Raw genomic sequence first — 17,380 nt, forward strand, 5'->3', positions numbered from 1 at the left:
TAATGATAAGGCATTTATATTTCCACACCACAGAGTAAGCTGCATCCCATGCTCTCTTTATTTTCTGGCTGGCCGCATGCATCCTGGCTACTGATCTCTCCATCATAACAAAATCTAGGAAAGAGTTGGCTCATTGTTGCCAAGGCAATAAATGTGGTGGCTGCTATTCACAGTGCCAACATCTTCTTAGCTGCAGTAAGGCCTGCCCACATTATGCGTTTTTGTTGAGGGGAATGTCCTACTGTGGAATTATCATTGAGCATGCTTATCTCTCCACTTAGGGAAGAAAGAGGGCTTATTCCCAATAAGAATGGAAAATTTGTTAAATATAGGAGAGTGTTTATGCCATTTCAGATTGGCATTTGTATGATTCAAACCTGTATGATAAGTTCTAAGCAGATAAGAAATTATGGGGCCAAATTGTAATTTGGCCTTTTTAGGAGGTATGTTAAGAGTACATCAGGTCCTGTAGCCTGTGTGGTCTGGAGAGATTCTCTTCAGTTGGTTTCCAAGAAACGAAGGCCTTGGGACTACACCATACAAGCAGAGGTCAGAAAACCAAAAGTACATCTTGAAGTTCGGTAGAGCTAAGTTAAGTGTTCTTAATTTCAGACGGTTACGTCTCAGCAGCGGACCGACCCAGTCAAAGAAGCGTCTATGTATTAATGTCTATGGTTGTCCGATTGATCAATCACAAAGTTTTACTTCATCGTGCCAACGTTCAGCCAATCAGATACTGTGACGTCATCAGCATGCGTATGGCTCCGAGCCGATCTGACCACCAGAGCAGATCTGGTACCTACACCGCCACTGATACAAGGGTATGGGTTATGAATCCACCCCTTCGGAATACCCTGTTTATCCGACTGATTCGCTTTGCGCATTCCATACGGTGTTGACGTTCTTTATTATGTGCTTTAGTATTATTCATATTGTTTTCGAGGATATCTCAACTTAATCTAACAGCAGCATACTTTACACGGCTTAATAAATTCGTCAACAACGTATGCCGAGAGCTTTTTTTTTTCAGCGCCACTGTATTTTGATCAGGCATTAAGGTAGCCATCTAGACGTCGAACACCCTGGAAACCTTAGCTTCATGCATAGATTTTCACCAGTTTCTCTAAAATCCAATTGATTACGAACACAGCATATTTCTTATGTGAGTTTCTAATGTGTTGAAAACGCCTTTATGGTGTCACACTTGCTGTTTTTAAACGAGAAGTGCCGCAGCACTTTTGTGTTGGGGCTTACGCTTTAGAAATTGTGGCCTCTTGTTTCTCCAATAACTTTGCTTTATGCTAGCCCAATGTTAGCAAGTCCCAGTTGTTCGTGTTCTTCACCTCTGCCTTCATGTTTGTCCTAATAAGGTCTAAGCAGTAACACCACGCGGCGTCTGATAGTTCGGGAGCACGGCTGTTCTAGCCAATAACCAAGCCCAAATGAGATATGATCGGTTTTGTCTGAATCTATGCGTTAGACCTCTTGCAATGCTCACTAAAAACTTTGTGTTTTAACCAGGCGATCGCGATGGGAGCCACCAGCCTGGATAAGATCAAAGCCCTGCAGAGAAACGCGGCTTATGTTAGAAACCTCTGCATTCTGGCACATGTTGATCACGGTAAGTTCACTGCCCGTTTTCTACACCGCACTGTTACTCATAGCGAACCTAACTTTACATTACACCTATGGGTTCAAGCTGACATGACAAATTGTAGTTAGTTTTCCACAGCAGTAGGCACTTAAAGGGGACATAAAGTGGTTTTAAATCCTTCCGTTTTACACTTACACTATTCAGTTGTGGTCTGTATTAAGTGCAACCGCAATGCTTTGGTCTGAATTCCTTGTTATTGTAGCTCCACAGCCCCCTCTTTTACCCTCGTTCTGAGGTGTGTCTGAGAACAAGTTGTTTTGTCTGTTTTGCTGAATTCAATTCAGTTTTATTTATATAGCGCCAATTCACAATACATGTTGTCTCAAGGCACTTCACAAAAGTCAGGTTCATACATTCCAATTAATCCTAACCATTGAACAGTGCAGTCAGATTCAGTTATTTATTCAAATTGGATAAAACGTTTTTCTATCTAAGGAAACCCAGCAGATTGCATCCAGTCAGTGACTTGCAGCATTCACTCCTCCTGGATGAGCATGTAGAGACAGTGGACAGTCACTGGTGTTGACTTTGCAACAATCCATCATACATGTAGCGACAGTGGAGAGGAAAAACTCCCTTTTAACAGGAAGAAACCTCCAGCAGAACCAGAACCAGGCTCAGTGTGAGCAGCCATCTGCCACGACCGACTGGAGGTTTGAGAGAACAGAGCAGAGACACAAAGAGAACAAAGAAGCACTGATCCAGGAGTACTTTCTATGGGAAGGAAAGTAAATGTTAATGGATGTAGCTCCTTTAGTCGTTTCATCTAGAAAGAAAGAACAGATAAACTCTGAGCCAGTTTTCAAGGTTAGAGTCTGAAAGAGAGCACATAGAGTTAGTTACTGTAAAAGCTCAGTCAGTAGCTATGTCTAGGAGAGAGAAAGGGTTAAACACTGAAAGACAGGGCCAAGTGGATCATTGGTAGAAGGTGAGCATTAAGTTGTTGCCAGCAGAAGCTCGGACGATGCCCCTCTCCAGAAAGGTGTCACAGGTAAACACAGAGTCAGGCCAGCTGGAGCTTCTAGGAAGAGAAAAGAGGGAGAACATAAAGTAAAAAAACTGAAATAACAGCAAATAATGCAGAATTGGAGAGCAGTATGAGAATATAGCAGAGAGAGTGAAAGTGGTCATTATGTCCTCCAGCAGCCTAAGCCTATAGCAGCATAACTACAGAGATAGCTCAGGATAACCTAAGCCACTCTAACTATAAGCTTTATCAAAAAGGAAAGTTTTAAGCCTAGCCTTAAAAGTAGACGGGGTGTCTGCCTCACGGACTAAAACTGGGAGCTGGTTCCACAGGAGAGGAGCCTGATAACTAAAGGATCTGCCTCCCATTCTACTTCTAGAGACTCTAGGAACCACCAGTAAACCTGCAGTCTGAGAACAAAGTGCTCTGTTAGGAACATATGGAACAATCAGATCTCTGATGTATGATGGAGCTAGATCATTAAGGGCTTTATATGTGAGGAGGAGAATTTTAAATTCTATTCTGGATTTAACAGGGAGCCAATGAAGGGAAGCTAAAATAGGAGAAATATGATCTTTTTAATTTTTATCAGAACTCTTGCTGCAGCATTTTGAATCAGCTGAAGGCTTTTAACTGCATTTTGTGGACATCCTGATGGTGAAAACGTTGTATATAACAATAGTAAAAACATTGTACATCTCCCTCTCTTTCTCTCTTCATTAAACCCGAAAAACATCAGTCAACAGCTGGACAAGGCTTTGAAGTCATGGCTTTTATGAGTACAAGCACTGTAGGCAGTGCATTATGCAGTCAAGTATGGAAGCTGATGGGAAGAAAATTTCAAGTGTTTTTCATAAGGTACCGAAATGTCCACCTCTCTGGTCCTCTTTTTAAAAGAAACATCAGGACAGAAGCCACTTAATGTGTTTTAAGCATTGTGGTTAATTGTGCACCAAACATCTTCTGACATTACCTGTCTAAGAGTGTGGTGGCGGCTGCGGTTTCCCCCCCAGTCTACGACTACACAAGGGCTAAGTGTAGGAGGAGGGGGAGAGGCAAGGCCGAGTACTTGTGCTTGTGTGATTGAGAACTCCACTGAAAAGTGGAGGGTAAGCTACTTCTAGGCTCATTTGCATACTAAATGTTGATTGGGTGTTAACTGGAGGACTGGGGTGGTGAGCGATGAGGGGAGCTCTCTGCTGACAGCAGAGAGGAGATCACTTATAGATGACTAAAAAGCTTCTGCCTCACAACAGATTTAATTAATCGCCCCTGCGTATAGTTGGCCTATATAGAGAATAGAAAAATATGAACGGACTGAAAAATATGACCTAGACAGAATATAAAGATATCTACGCCCCTGGAGAGACTAAATTCAACTTTTCTGGACTCCTACATAGGGATGGGTATCAAATTCAGTAGTAGGTACTGATCGAATTCCGCCAGTACTACCGAGTACCTATTCACGTAAAATCAAGTGTTACCATGTTTCGGTTCTTAAACGTGTCATTGTGACACTGAGGGAGTGGAAGAGGGGACAATTTTCCATGCCGGTCATTAACACAGCATAGCATGCACAAGAGTGTAATGATGTCAGTAGCCACTGGTACAAGCATGGCTCATAGTAAGCGCTTGAAAGTATGGCTCCACTTTTCAAAATGCGATCCAGATTACTGTCACTGCAATATTTGTGACGCGAAGTGCAATGCCAGCAGTGGAATACTAAGCACCTGGTAAAGCACAAGATTTTTTTCATTGCTGAAGAGTGTAAAATTTTTGACAGCCTCAAATGGGTTAAATGCTTTGCATTCGGGGTTCAGAGTTCTTACCAGTTTCTTTTGTTCTCTATAGTTCGGTCCTTTTGGTTCCTCTCATAGCTGGGCCCCAACATAATGGAGTGGACAATATGATCACATAAACAGGTGTTAATGAAGTCATTATAAAGACAAAAAACACTTTGATTCATTCAACATTAACACATTTTAATTATTACTTTCTGTTGTTTTTCTTTGAGTATAAATACCCATTAATATTTCTAAAGGGTAAATATCACATTTAATCAATTTAAATTGAATAAACCAGATGTTTGGATGGTAAATTAAATGTTAAACAATAATTATTAAATGTTCATTTAAGGATTTAAGTCTAAGGACAATCAGCACAGGTTTGAAATCCTAACTTCCAGCGATACAGAATTAGAGGGACACTAGATTTAATGAGAAGATGTTTATTTCAGTCGTTAGATGGAGACAAAAAAATTACTTGATAATATCTCTGTCATGGCCCAATAAAAGCAGGTAGATGTAGTCATAATTGGTCATAATTTACTTTGTTCAATTAATTTATGAATCATGTCTATAATCCTAATCTTTACAAAGGTAACAGCAAGTTACAATTAATTTAATGGATATGGTGACTGTTGGATGTGGTTAAATCCACATTAATAATTCAGTAAACCTGATTAACATTTCATAATAAGGATTTTCAGTGAGACTGTGTCCTTTCAGTTGTTATGTAGATTTTGATATACAATAACTTATCCTTTTTTATTCAGTAGAAAACACAGATCCATTGTGTCAGATCAGATAATATAACTACAGTCACAAAAGAGGAGGATTACAAAGAGTTGTGTTGCACTTTTTCTTTAACCACAGAGTAAGCTGCATCCCATGCTCTCTTTATTTTCTGGCTGGCCGCATGCATCCTGGCTACTGATCTCTCCATCATAACAAAATCTAGGAAAGAGTTGGCTCATTGTTGCCAAGGCAATAAATGTGGTGGCTGCTATTCACAGTGCCAACATCTTCTTAGCTGCAGTAAGGCCTGCCCACATTATGCGTTTTTGTTGAGGGGAAAGTCCTACTGTGGAATTATCTTTGAGCATGCTTATCTCTCCACTTAGGGAAGAAAAAGGGCTTATTCCCAATAAGAATAGAAAATTTGTTAAATATAGGAGAATGTTTATGCCATTTCAGATTGGCATTTGTATGATTCAAACCTGTATGATAAGTTCTAAGCAGATAAGAAATTATGGGGCCAAATTGTAATTTGGCCTTTTTAGGAGGTATGTTAAGAGTACATTAGGTCCTGTAGCCTGTGTGGTCTGGAGAGATTCTCTTCAGTTGGTTTCCAAGAAACGAAGGCCTTGGGACTACACCATACAAGCAGAGGCTTGAACACCAAAAGGACATCTTGAAGTTCGGTAGAGCTAAGTTAAGTGTTCTAAATTTCAGACGTTTCTTCCCATTCCAAATTAATTTAGATATAATAGTGTAGCTTTTCCTAGTAACCCTTTGAGAGGAATCATTGAGGAATAAAAGTTTACACGCGGAAGAACATCCATTTTAATTATTGACACACAGGCTTGAAGAGATTTTGGGAGTTTTACTCAGTGTTGTAGATCTTTCTCAATAAGGTTAAATGCACTCTGAAAGTTATGTGAGGCTATACGAAATATGGAGGGAGAGATGTAAATCCCAATGTATCTGCAATGCTTCACCACTGGAATAAGAGATGGCAAAGGCAGAGCTTGTATGACTGAATTTAAAGGGAACAATGACAACTTGCTGCAGTTAATTTTATAACCAGATAGTAAGCCAAACATATCAAGATGGATGGTAAATGAGGTGAAGAGAGACCCTGTGTTGCCAATGTGGAGTAGAATATCATCCACATATAAAGAAATGCTGTTCAGTGTCCTTGACTGAGATAGGGAGGACTACGATGTTGTCTAATTTTCTGGGCCAATGGTTTGGGAGAGTAGTAGGGAAATGGGGCAGCCCCGGCGAGTACCCCTTAGTATGGGAAACAGAGAGGAACAAGTATTACTCATATACACCATCGAAGAGGGGTTAGCATAAAGAACCTTTAAAATTTGGATAAATTGTAAGCTTAGTCTGAAATTGTCCAAGGTGGCCCAAAGATAAGGCCACTCCAGTCTGTCAAATGTATTTTTGGCGTCAAGAGACACGACTGAGCAGGGGAAATCAAATGTCTCTGCTGCAGGAATAATGCTAATCTGGTTTTTATAAATCCGGTCTGATCATTATGTATCAGTCTGGACAAATATCTTTCAAGATGCATGGCAAGCACTTTAACATAAAGTTTGACATCCCCATTCAGAAGGGACAAGGGTCTGTAATTACTACATTGAGCCGGTTCCTTATTTGGTTTAAGAAGTAATGTGATTATTGCGGAATTGGTGCTTGGGTTAACTGAGCCTTTGTCAATTGCAACATTAATAATATCCAACAATGGTGGGATGAGTATGTCCCAGAAGGCAAGGTCTCTGGTGGAATACCGTCCCAACCTGGGGATTTGCCTTTTTTCATGATGACGAGGGCTTTTTTTCAACTCTTCTAACATAATGTGGGCACTAATTTTTTCTGAATCTTGGGCAGCAAGAGAGCAAGCTCAAGATCCTGAAAAAAACACACAGATCTCAATGTTCAACACTATTTCAGATCAGCAAAGGTAGGAATAATAAGTTTTGAATGCTGAGTTAATTTCGCAGAGTTCAGTTAGGGTACCAGTAGGTGTTTGGATCGTTATAATGTTGGAGTATTTCTCATTTTGTTTCAGTCTTATGGCCAGTAAATGGCTCGGTCTAGATTCGTTAAAATAATAATTTCTTCTAGTTATTTGAATTAGGAATTCAGCTCTTTGCCTTATGGGTGAGTTTAGCTCAGTTTTAGTCGCGGATATTTTCCGCGAAGCTCCCCATTCTGTGTATCCTATTGTTCTAATTCAAGTAGATTAAGAGTTTCCTCCATTTCACATGTTTTCTGAAGTTTCATTAGGTGAGATGAGAAGGAGATTGTTGTATTTCTAATTGATCCTTTAATCGCATCCCAGAAAAACCTGGGATCCTCTACCGACCCTGCGTTAATTTCTAAAAAGGTTTTTAAAGCACTAAGAAAGACATTGCAGAACTCCTAATTTCTGAGAAGTAATATATTAAATTGGCAACACAAAGCTTTAGAAGGAGTGTCTCTAAGCATTAAATGAACTGATACGATGCTGTGATCCGATAGTTAACAAGGGAAAATTACATTATGGATTTCAGAGAAAGAATTAGTAGACACTAACAGATAATCTAACCTGGAGAAAGACTGATGTCTGGCTGAATAGAAAGTATATTGTTTGCAGGTGGGGTTAACTACATGTTATAAGTTTACCAGACTGAAGGATGATAGGAGATCTTATAGTTCTTTGGATGCTCGTATTTGTGTGAAGTAGGAAAGTTACGCTGATTTATCCAGCATTAGATTGGCACTGGCATCCATGTCAGCACCTATAATGAATGGTCATGTAGCTGTGTCAAAATTGAAGTTAATTTAGAGAAGAAATCCGGTTTATATAGAGATGGAGCATAAATAGAAATAAAGGCAAATTCATGACCTGAGATTATGGGTTTGACGTACGAAATCCTGCCGTCATCACTTTCATATTTCCCTTGTATATTCAGTGAGAGATTCTGTTGTAGTACAATTAATGAGCCTCTGTTTTTTGAGCCCAAGGATGCAGATGCAGCTGATGTGAAATGTTGTGATAATTCAAAGATGCAACATCTCAACAGTAACAACCATATAGAGATCCATACCCACCCATGTGACCCTGTCGCCATGGCCCCATAGCTCTCCAAAAAACATTAGAGAGCAGAACATGCATAATATAACAAACAATCAACATAACAAACAGCTCTTAACGAGCCTAGGTTACCCCAAAACATTGGACCCTTGATCCTAGAGTACACACGTGGTCAAAATTGTTGGTACCCCTCGGTTAATGAAAGAAAAACCCACTATGGTCACAGAAATAACTTGAATCTGACAAAGGTAATAATGAATAAAAATTCTATAAAAATGTAAAAATGAAAATCAGACATTACCTTTCAAACATGTTTCAACAGAATTATTTAAAAAAATAAACACATGAAACAGCCCTGGACAAAAATGATGGTACCCTTAACTTAATATTTAGTTGCAAAACTATTTGAGGCAATCACTGCAATCAAACGATTCCTATAACGGTCAATGAGACTTCTGCACCTCTCAGCAGGTATTTTGGCCCACTCCTCATGAGCAAACTGCTCCATTTGTCTCAGGTTTGAAGGGGGCCTTTTCCAGACGACATGTTTCAACTCCTTCCAAAGATGCTCAATAGGATTTAGGTCAGGGGTCATAGAAGACCACTTCAGAATAGTCCAATGTTTTCCTCTTAGCCATTCTTGGATGTTTTTAGCTGTGTGTTTTGGGTCATTATCCTGTTGCAAGACCCATGACCTCTGACTGAGACCAATCTTTCTGACACTGGGCAGAACATTTCTCTCTAGAATCCCTTGATAGTCTTGAGATTTCATTATACCCTGCAGAGATTCAAGACACCCTGTGCCAGATGCAGCAAAACAGCCCCAGAACATAACAGAGCCTCCTCCATGTTTCACAGTAGGGACAGTGTTCTTTTCCTCATATGCTTCATTTTTCTGCAAACATAGAGCTGACGTGCCATGCCAAAAAGTTGAATTTGTGTCTCATCTGTCCATAGGACATTCTCCCAGAAGCTTTGTGGCTTGTCAACATGTAGTTTGGCAAATTCCAGTCTGGCTTTTTTATGATTTGTTTTCAACAAAGGTGTTCTCCTTGGTCGTCGCCCATTAAGTTAATTTGGCTCAAACAACGTCGGATGGTGCGATCTGACACTGATGTTCCTTCAGCTTGAAGTTTACCTTTAACCTCTTTAGAAGTTTTTCTGGGCTCTTTAGTTACCGTTCGTATTATCCGTCTCTTTTTTTTGTCATCAATTTTCATCCTGTGGCCACGTCCAGGGAGGTTGGCTAGAGTACCATGGACATATACCATTAAATTTCTGAATAATATGTGCAACTGTAGTCACAAGAACATGAAGCTGCTTGGAGATGGTCTTATAACCTTTACCTTTAACATGCTTGTCTATAATTTTCTTTCTAATCTCCTGAGACAACTCTTTCCTTCGCTTCCTCTGGTCTATGTTGAGTGTGGTACACACCATGTCACCAAACAGCACAGTGACTACCTGTAACTCTACAGGTCCTTCTCAAAATATTAGCATATTGTGATAAAGTTCATTATTTTCCATAATGTCATGATGAAAATTTAACATTCATATATTTTAGATTCATTGCACACTAACTGAAATATTTCAGGTCTTTTATTGTCTTAATACGTATGATTTTGGCATACAGCTCATGAAAACCCAAAATTCCTATCTCACAAAATTAGCATATCATTAAAAGGGTCTCTAAACGAGCTATGAACCTAATCATCTGAATCAACGAGTTAACTCTAAACACCTGCAAAAGATTCCTGAGGCCTTTAAAACTCCCAGCCTGGTTCATCACTCAAAACCCCAATCATGGGTAAGACTGCCGACCTGACTGCTGTCCAGAAGGCCACTATTGACACCCTCAAGCAAGAGGGTAAGACACAGAAAGAAATTTCTGAACAAATAAGCTGTTCCCAGAGTGCTGTATCAAGGCACCTCAGTGGGAAGTCTGTGGGAAGGAAAAAGTGTGGCAGAAAACGCTGCACAACGAGAAGAGGTGACCGGACCCTGAGGAAGATTGTGGAGAAGGGCCGATTCCAGACCTTGGGGGACCTGCGGAAGCAGTGGACTGAGTCTGGAGTAGAAACATCCAGAGCCACCGTGCACAGGCGTGTGCAGGAAATGGGCTACAGGTGCCACATTCCCCAGGTCAAGCCATTTCTGAACCAGAAACAGCAGCAGAAGCGCCTGACCTGGGCTATAGAGAAGCAGCACTGGACTGTTGCTCAGTGGTCCAAAGTACTTTTTTCGGATGAAAGCAAATTCTGCATGTCATTCAGAAATCAAGGTGCCAGAGTCTGGAGGAAGACTGGGGAGAAGGAAATGCCAAAATGCCAGAAGTCCAGTGTCAAGTACCCACAGTCAGTGATGGTCTGGGGTGCCGTGTCAGCTGCTGGTGTTGGTCCACTGTGTTTTATCAAGGGCAGGGTCAATGCAGCTAGCTATCAGGAGATTTTGGAGCACTTCATGCTTCCATCTGCTGAAAAGCTTTATGGAGATGAAGATTTCATTTTTCAGCACAACCTGGCACCTGCTCACAGTGCCAAAACCACTGGTAAATGGTTTACTGACCATGGTATCACTGTGCTCAATTGGCCTGCCAACTCTCCTGACCTGAACCCCATAGAGAATCTGTGGGATATTGTGAAGAGAACATTGAGAGACTCAAGACCCAACACTCTGGATGAGCTAAAGGCCGCTATCGAAGCATCCTGGGCCTCCATAAGACCTCAGCAGTGCCACAGGCTGATTGCCTCCATGCCACGCCGCATTGAAGCAGTAATTTCTGCAAAAGGATTCCCGACCAAGTATTGAGTGCATAACTGTACATGATTATTTGAAGGTTGACGTTTTATGTATTAAAAACACTTTTCTTTTATTGGTCGGATGAAATATGCTAATTTTGTGAGATAGGAATTTTGGGTTTTCATGAGCTGTATGCCAAAATCATCCGTATTAAGACAATAAAAGACCTGAAATATTTCAGTTAGTGTGCAATGAATCTAAAATATATGAATGTTAAATTTTCATCATGACATTATGGAAAATAATGAACTTTATCACAATATGCTAATATTTTGAGAAGGACCTGTATAACCGTTTGTATGAGCCACAACTGCGCCTTAGTATTTACTCCTTGAACCGTTCCACATTAAGCAAACCCTACAACCACAAGCTTTAGCTTGTTCCATAGAGCTTTTAGATCACAAATAGTTCAATAGATCAACAATTAGTACTACATAAAAATGAAGTGAATGGAAAAATATATGTGGATTTAAGGAGTTTTTACAAATAATAATCTGAAAAGTGTAATGAGGATTCAAGTGCAACCAAATGCCTTCAGCACTTCATTAGTAAATAGAGTACAGCTGTGTGAAATCTAATCTGAGTATAAATATAGATGCTCTGTTTATAGCCTCAGAGGTTTGTTAGAGAACATAGGTGATAAACAACATCATGAAGACTAAAGAACAGAACAGATAAGTAATACAGGTAAGGGAGAAATTCTGAAAAACTGCAGTCTTTAGATGTGTAAAGCTCATGAAACCTATGAATCATTTCCCTTCCATTTCCCAACTAGACCAAACACTATTTTGTTTAGGTTTGTCACATAAAATGTGGAAAATATGGAAAATAATGAACTTTATCACAATATGCTAATATTTTGAGAAGGACCTGTATATATAGGCCCATTGACTGATTACAAGAATGTAGACACCTGTGATGCTAATTAACAGACACACCTTGATTTAACATGTCCCTGTGGTCACATCATTTTCAGGGGTACCATGATTTTGTCCAGGTTCTGTTTCATGAGTTTATTTTTTTAAATAATTCTGTTGAAGCCTGTTTGAAAAGCAATATCTGACTTTCATTTGTTCATTTTCATAGAATTTTTATTCATTATTACCTTTGTCAGATTCAAGTTATTTCTGTGACCATTGCAGGTTTTTCTTTCATTAACCGAGGGGTACCACCAATTTTGTCCATGTGAGTAATTTCCCCCAAAACCCACAGCCCTCCCCCTTTAATTAAATCAGAAGTTTACCACATTATGAAAGTATTTATCACGGAAGGTAGGTCTACATTCAGCCAATAATAAGCCTAAATTCAATTAAAATTAAATTCAAAAATACTTTATTAATCCCAAAGGGAAATTAAATGTTGTAGCTCATTATGAAGGTTTCTTCAAAGAGCCGTTGTAGATGCTGATGGCTGTGGGCAGGAAGGATCTCCTTTAGCGTCTGTCTAACAGCAGATCTGAAGAAGCCTCTGACTGAAGACACTCTGTTGTTGTAGGACAGTCTCATGAAGAGGATGCTCAGGGTTCTCCATAATGTTCTTCATTTTATGAAGAATCTGTCCTTGCACAATGATCTCCAGAGGTTCCAGAGGAGTCCCCAGAACAGAGCCAGCCTTCTTTATCAGCTTGTCGAGCTTTTTTAAGTCCCTGGCTCTGATGCTTCTACCCCAGCAGATGATGGCAGAAGAGATCACACTCTCCACAACAGACTTATAGAAGATATGCAGCATCTTGCTGCAAACACCAAAGGACCTAAGCTTCCTCAAGAAGTACAGTCTTCTCTGTCCCTTCTTGTAGACGGCTTCACAGTTGCATCTCCACTCCAGTCTGTTGTCCAGGTGAACACCGAGGTATTTATACTCCTCCACCACCTCCACCTCTTCTCCCATGATGGAAATAGTTTTTGACTTATTCCTGTTTCTCTTAAAATCTACAATCATCTCTTTGTTTTATTCACGTTCAAAATGAGATGATTGTTTCCACACCAGGCCACAAAGCGATCCACCACCTTCCTGTACTCAGCTTCTTGTCCATCTCTGATCTACCCCACGACTGCTGAATCATCCGAGTATTTCTGCAGATGACAGGAGTCTGTCTTGTACTGGAAGTCTGAGGTGTACAGAGTGAAAAGGAATGGTGAGAGTACAGTCCCCTGTGGTGCTCCTGTGCTGCTGACTACCTGGTTAGACACATAACCCTTCAGTCTCACAAACTGTGGTCTGTTTGTCAGGTAGTCTTTGATCCAGGAGATTGTTGAGGCCTCCACCTGAGTCTTCTGGAGTTTCTGACAAAGCAAATCAGGTTGAATTGTTTTAAATGCACTGGAGAAATCAAAGAACATGATCCTCACAGTGCTGCTGTATTTGTCCAGATGACAGTGGGTTTGTTGAAGCAGGTCTATGATGGCATCTCCAACTCCACAGCAATAAGCAAACTGAAGGGGATCCTGATAGTTTGTTTGTTTACTCAGGTGGGCCAACAGGAGTCTCTCTAAGACCTTCATGATGTGGGATGTCAGGGCAACAGGTCTACAGTCATTGAGGACTGATGGGTGAATTTTCTTTGTTACCGGAACAAGACAGGAGGTCTTCCACAACACTGGAACCTTCTTCTGGGCCAGGCTAAGGTTGAAGAGGTGCTGCAGAATCCCACAGAGCTGCTCTGCACAGCCCTTCAGGACTCCAGGGCTGACATGATCTGGACCTGCAGCCTTATTTGGATTCAGTCTCTCCAGTTGCATCTTCACCTGACTTCTTGAGACACACAAGTGGATGGGGGTGGCAAAGGGAGCATCAACATCTTCTGATATGGTTTAAGGTAAACATGTAGAAACAGAAGGGTCTAGGGCTGAGGTGGAAGATAAAAAATGTGAGGTGTTACTGGACAGCTGTGGGTCCTGTGGGTCAAAGGAAGGTGGAATGTCTGTTTGGCTGTGAGCAGGAGAGGAGGATGCGAAGCTTGTTTCTGAACTGAACCTATTGAAGAATATGTCTAGTTCATTGGCTCTGTCCAGACATCCATCGGTCTGATCATCCTTTTGCTTGAAGCCTGTGATCTTCATCCTTGACCACACATCTCTGATATTGTTTTGCTGGAGCTTGCTCTCCAGCTTCCTCTTGTACACCTCCTTGCTGTCTCTTATCTTGACTTTAAGCTGCTTCTGTATACTCCTTTTTTTCTTTTTAAGCAGGTCCTTCAGGTCACTGGTGATCCAGGGTTTGTTATTGGGGAAGCATCTCACGGTTCTGATGGGGATGATGTTATCCACACAGAAGTTTATATAGTCGGTTACACACTCAGTCATGGCATTGATGTCCTCTCCATGTGGCTGGCACAGTGCGTCCCAGTCTGTAGCCTCAAAGCAACCTTGCAGAGCTTCTTCAGTTTCCTGTGACAATTTTCTCACAGTCCTCTTTATTACAGGTTGTCTCTGAACAAGGGGCTTATATTTCGAGCAGAGAAAAACAAGATTGTGATCTGATTTGCCTAGAGGAGGTCTTGCTGTAGAGATGTTTGAGTCCTTGACATTTGCTTAAAACAAATGGAATGTTTTGTTTTCTCTGGTAGCAACAGCTGAGCTGATGGCATCACAGGCAGTGTCGGCAACAGCGGAAGGTGGAAAGTATACTGTTGCCAAAATAACACTGGTGAACTCTGGGTAAATAATATGTACGAAAACTTACTGCCACCTCCTTTACATTTGCTGCTCCTCTTTAAATCTGTGTCTGCTCGTATGGTCAGAAACCTGTCAGAGAGATGCTGGAGGATATGATCCTGCAGCCATGTCTCAGTAAATCACATAATACTGCATGCCCGGTACTCTGGCTGGGTCGTTTGTAGGGCTTGGAGTTGATCCAACTTGTTTCCCAACGATCTCACATTGCCCATCATAATCGACGGAAGAGATGGTTTGAACTTCCTCCTTCTCTCTTTTCTCTTAGCTTCTGCTCTGCATCCACGGCGTCTCCTTTTCAACTCATCAGGGATTTGGGGTTGTAGTTGAAGTATTATTTGAGCTTTTGAGATATTAATCAGCTGCTCCCGGTTATAAGAAACAACCCAATTGCCATGGCAATGCATCATAACAAATTTCCGAAAGTAGAAAAGTATTAGGAAAAATCCTCCAAGCTGCACAGCATCAGACACCGGAGAGGACAGTCGTGCAAAAAAAAAAAAATCAACTGTATCCACCACAAGAGGAAGAGTTCCCAAAAAATAATCAGAATCAAAAGTAACAGAGCCACTCCAACCTGCTGCCACCTTGAGCGGCGCAATTCTAGAATTCTATACAGTACATGCAAAAATATTTTCCAAAAAAGGCTTTGTCAGCAAACATGAAAAAAGAATATTAAGTCACGGATAAAACGGAGACTTCACTCTGAACCCGGATTTTGCATGGTAAAGGTTGGGTTGACATTCCAATGCCACCGCCGGCTGTAACAATAAACAATCGGTCCATTACCTTTATAGAAAAAGAATTTATTCATTCATGAAATCGGTGAACTTCTCAGCCATCTGTGGGGTGTCGAAGATGTGACTAGGTCCACCATGCATCACTTTCAGTTTGGCTGGATAGAGCAGAAATTTTTGGAAACCCAGTTTCTGTAAGGCAGCCATCGCGTTGGAGAAAGCCAGTCTGCGTCCGAAGGTGCGTGTGCTGTAGTCAGGCGTGAAGCGGACTGGAGAACCCTGCAGCTCCACCACCATTTTCCGTGAGGCGCCTAGGATCTTTTCTCTGTCGGTGAATCTCAGCAGCTTCAGCACAAGGGTACGTGGAATGGGCTTACAGTTGGCATCTTCCCTTGTTAGACCCACACACATAATTTCAACTGATCCTAACTCTGAGATCCCTGTCGGGATGGCATCGAGAAGATAGGTCAGAGGGATTAGCTGTTTCGGGGATCCTGTATGTTTAAATGTTGACAATCCCATCAAAGTTTATGTCGAAGCCATATTATAAATTTGTAAATGAAGTAATTAAAGAGGAACTAACCTAAAATCAACTTTATTTGCAAATAAACTGTTTAAACTAGGCCTTACATGTGCTATCTTTATGTTATTGTGCTATATTTTTTGAATTCGGTGTTAACTTGTTTAATTCTGCATTATTTGTCCGAAAACAGTCGTAGTGCTGCCGTCTTTGGGTTGAACGGTGGTTACTGCAGTTGAATTTTCCTATTTGTTCATGCTTACGTCACAGACCCTGCGTTTGGAAATAAAACCATCTCGCTCCGACACGCCCCCAAAGCAATTCAGGAGTTGGAATTGATCCCGAACTGCTGCGGCAGCTGAGGATAAGGCTCAGGCCCGCTGGGCTTCTCTTAACCTTAACTTAACGATGATGAGGGGGTGAAAAATCCTCCACCTCTGCTCACTCTCCATGTTTCAGTATGTGAAATTATGTTAGCTGCCACTTTCCCTTGTCCTCACCCCCGCTTAACTCCCTCCTCACATCGTCACACTTGGCAATGCCCACTTTGGTGGCATTTTTAAAATTTGTCTGGGGGCAGAGTTATTCTTTTACTTGAAGTTTAGTTCCACTTTTAAACAGATTAGGAGTCAGCTATGTTTTACTTTGAAATTGTGTTATTTTGCTCTCTGAATTGTAGTTGACTGGCCATAGATTGTCTGAAGTGTTTCTTCATTGGCTGTGTAGGTGTTAATTTCCTAATCTACTCCTTCTGTGTGTTCTTAGGTAGGCTGGAATATGATTGGTTGACGGGTTGGAGAGAAGAGCAACAATTTTCTGACCACACAGATTGCAGTTTTGAGTACTGTGTTTTGTGAAGAGCAAACCAGAGTATAATACAGTATTTCATAAATAGTTCTGAGTTAAGGAAGATGTCATACATTTGAGTGTGCCCCTCAGATTTTCTTACTAGTCACATGTGGTCCAAATCAAAGATAAAGGGTAGCCACTACAGAGTGTTATAACCAATCATATTCATAGAAAGCTGAAAGGAAAAAGTGTGGCAGGGAAAGGTTTACCAGCAACAGGGATAACCGCAGCCTTCAGAGGATTGTCGAGCAAAATCCAGTCAAGAATTTAGGGGAACTTCAAAAAGAGTCTGGTGCCTCAAAACTGAGGCTGGTGTCAGCGCATCAAAAGCCACTGTGCACAGACGACTCCTACACATAGGCTACAAGTGTCTTTACATGGCCTAAGGAAAAAAAACTACTGTTGATCAGTGGTCCAGAGTCCTCCTTTCAGATGAAAGTGAAGTTTGCATTTCATTTGATAATCAAGCTCCCAGATTCTGAGTGGAGAGGCCCAGAATTTACCTTGCTTCAAGTCCAGTGTGAAGTTTTCAGTCAATGATGATTGTGTTGGTGCACTGGGTTTGCTGAAGTCTACAGTCAACACAGCCATCTA

The 17,380-nt window shown here is 41.1% G+C and overlaps 1 protein-coding gene across 5 annotated transcripts in view; it reads left to right on the plus strand.

The window, feature by feature from the left end:
- The first annotated feature begins 530 nt into the window (after positions 1 to 530).
- efl1 (elongation factor like GTPase 1) overlaps positions 531 to 17,380 on the plus strand; it is a 90,717-nt gene continuing 73,867 nt past the window's right edge. Inside the window, exons 1-2 of one of the 5 annotated variants that reach the window (XM_047362890.1) lie at positions 531 to 549; positions 1,522 to 1,621. In XM_047362890.1, coding sequence (XP_047218846.1) covers positions 1,531 to 1,621 — 91 coding nt within the window. In that variant the 5' untranslated portion in view covers positions 531 to 549; positions 1,522 to 1,530. The other 4 variants (XM_047362886.1, XM_047362885.1, XM_047362887.1 and 1 more) reach the window with 4 other exon arrangements.

This window comes from Girardinichthys multiradiatus, chromosome 4, assembly GCF_021462225.1.
Source record: "Girardinichthys multiradiatus isolate DD_20200921_A chromosome 4, DD_fGirMul_XY1, whole genome shotgun sequence".
Taxonomy (NCBI): Eukaryota; Metazoa; Chordata; class Actinopteri; order Cyprinodontiformes; family Goodeidae; genus Girardinichthys; species Girardinichthys multiradiatus.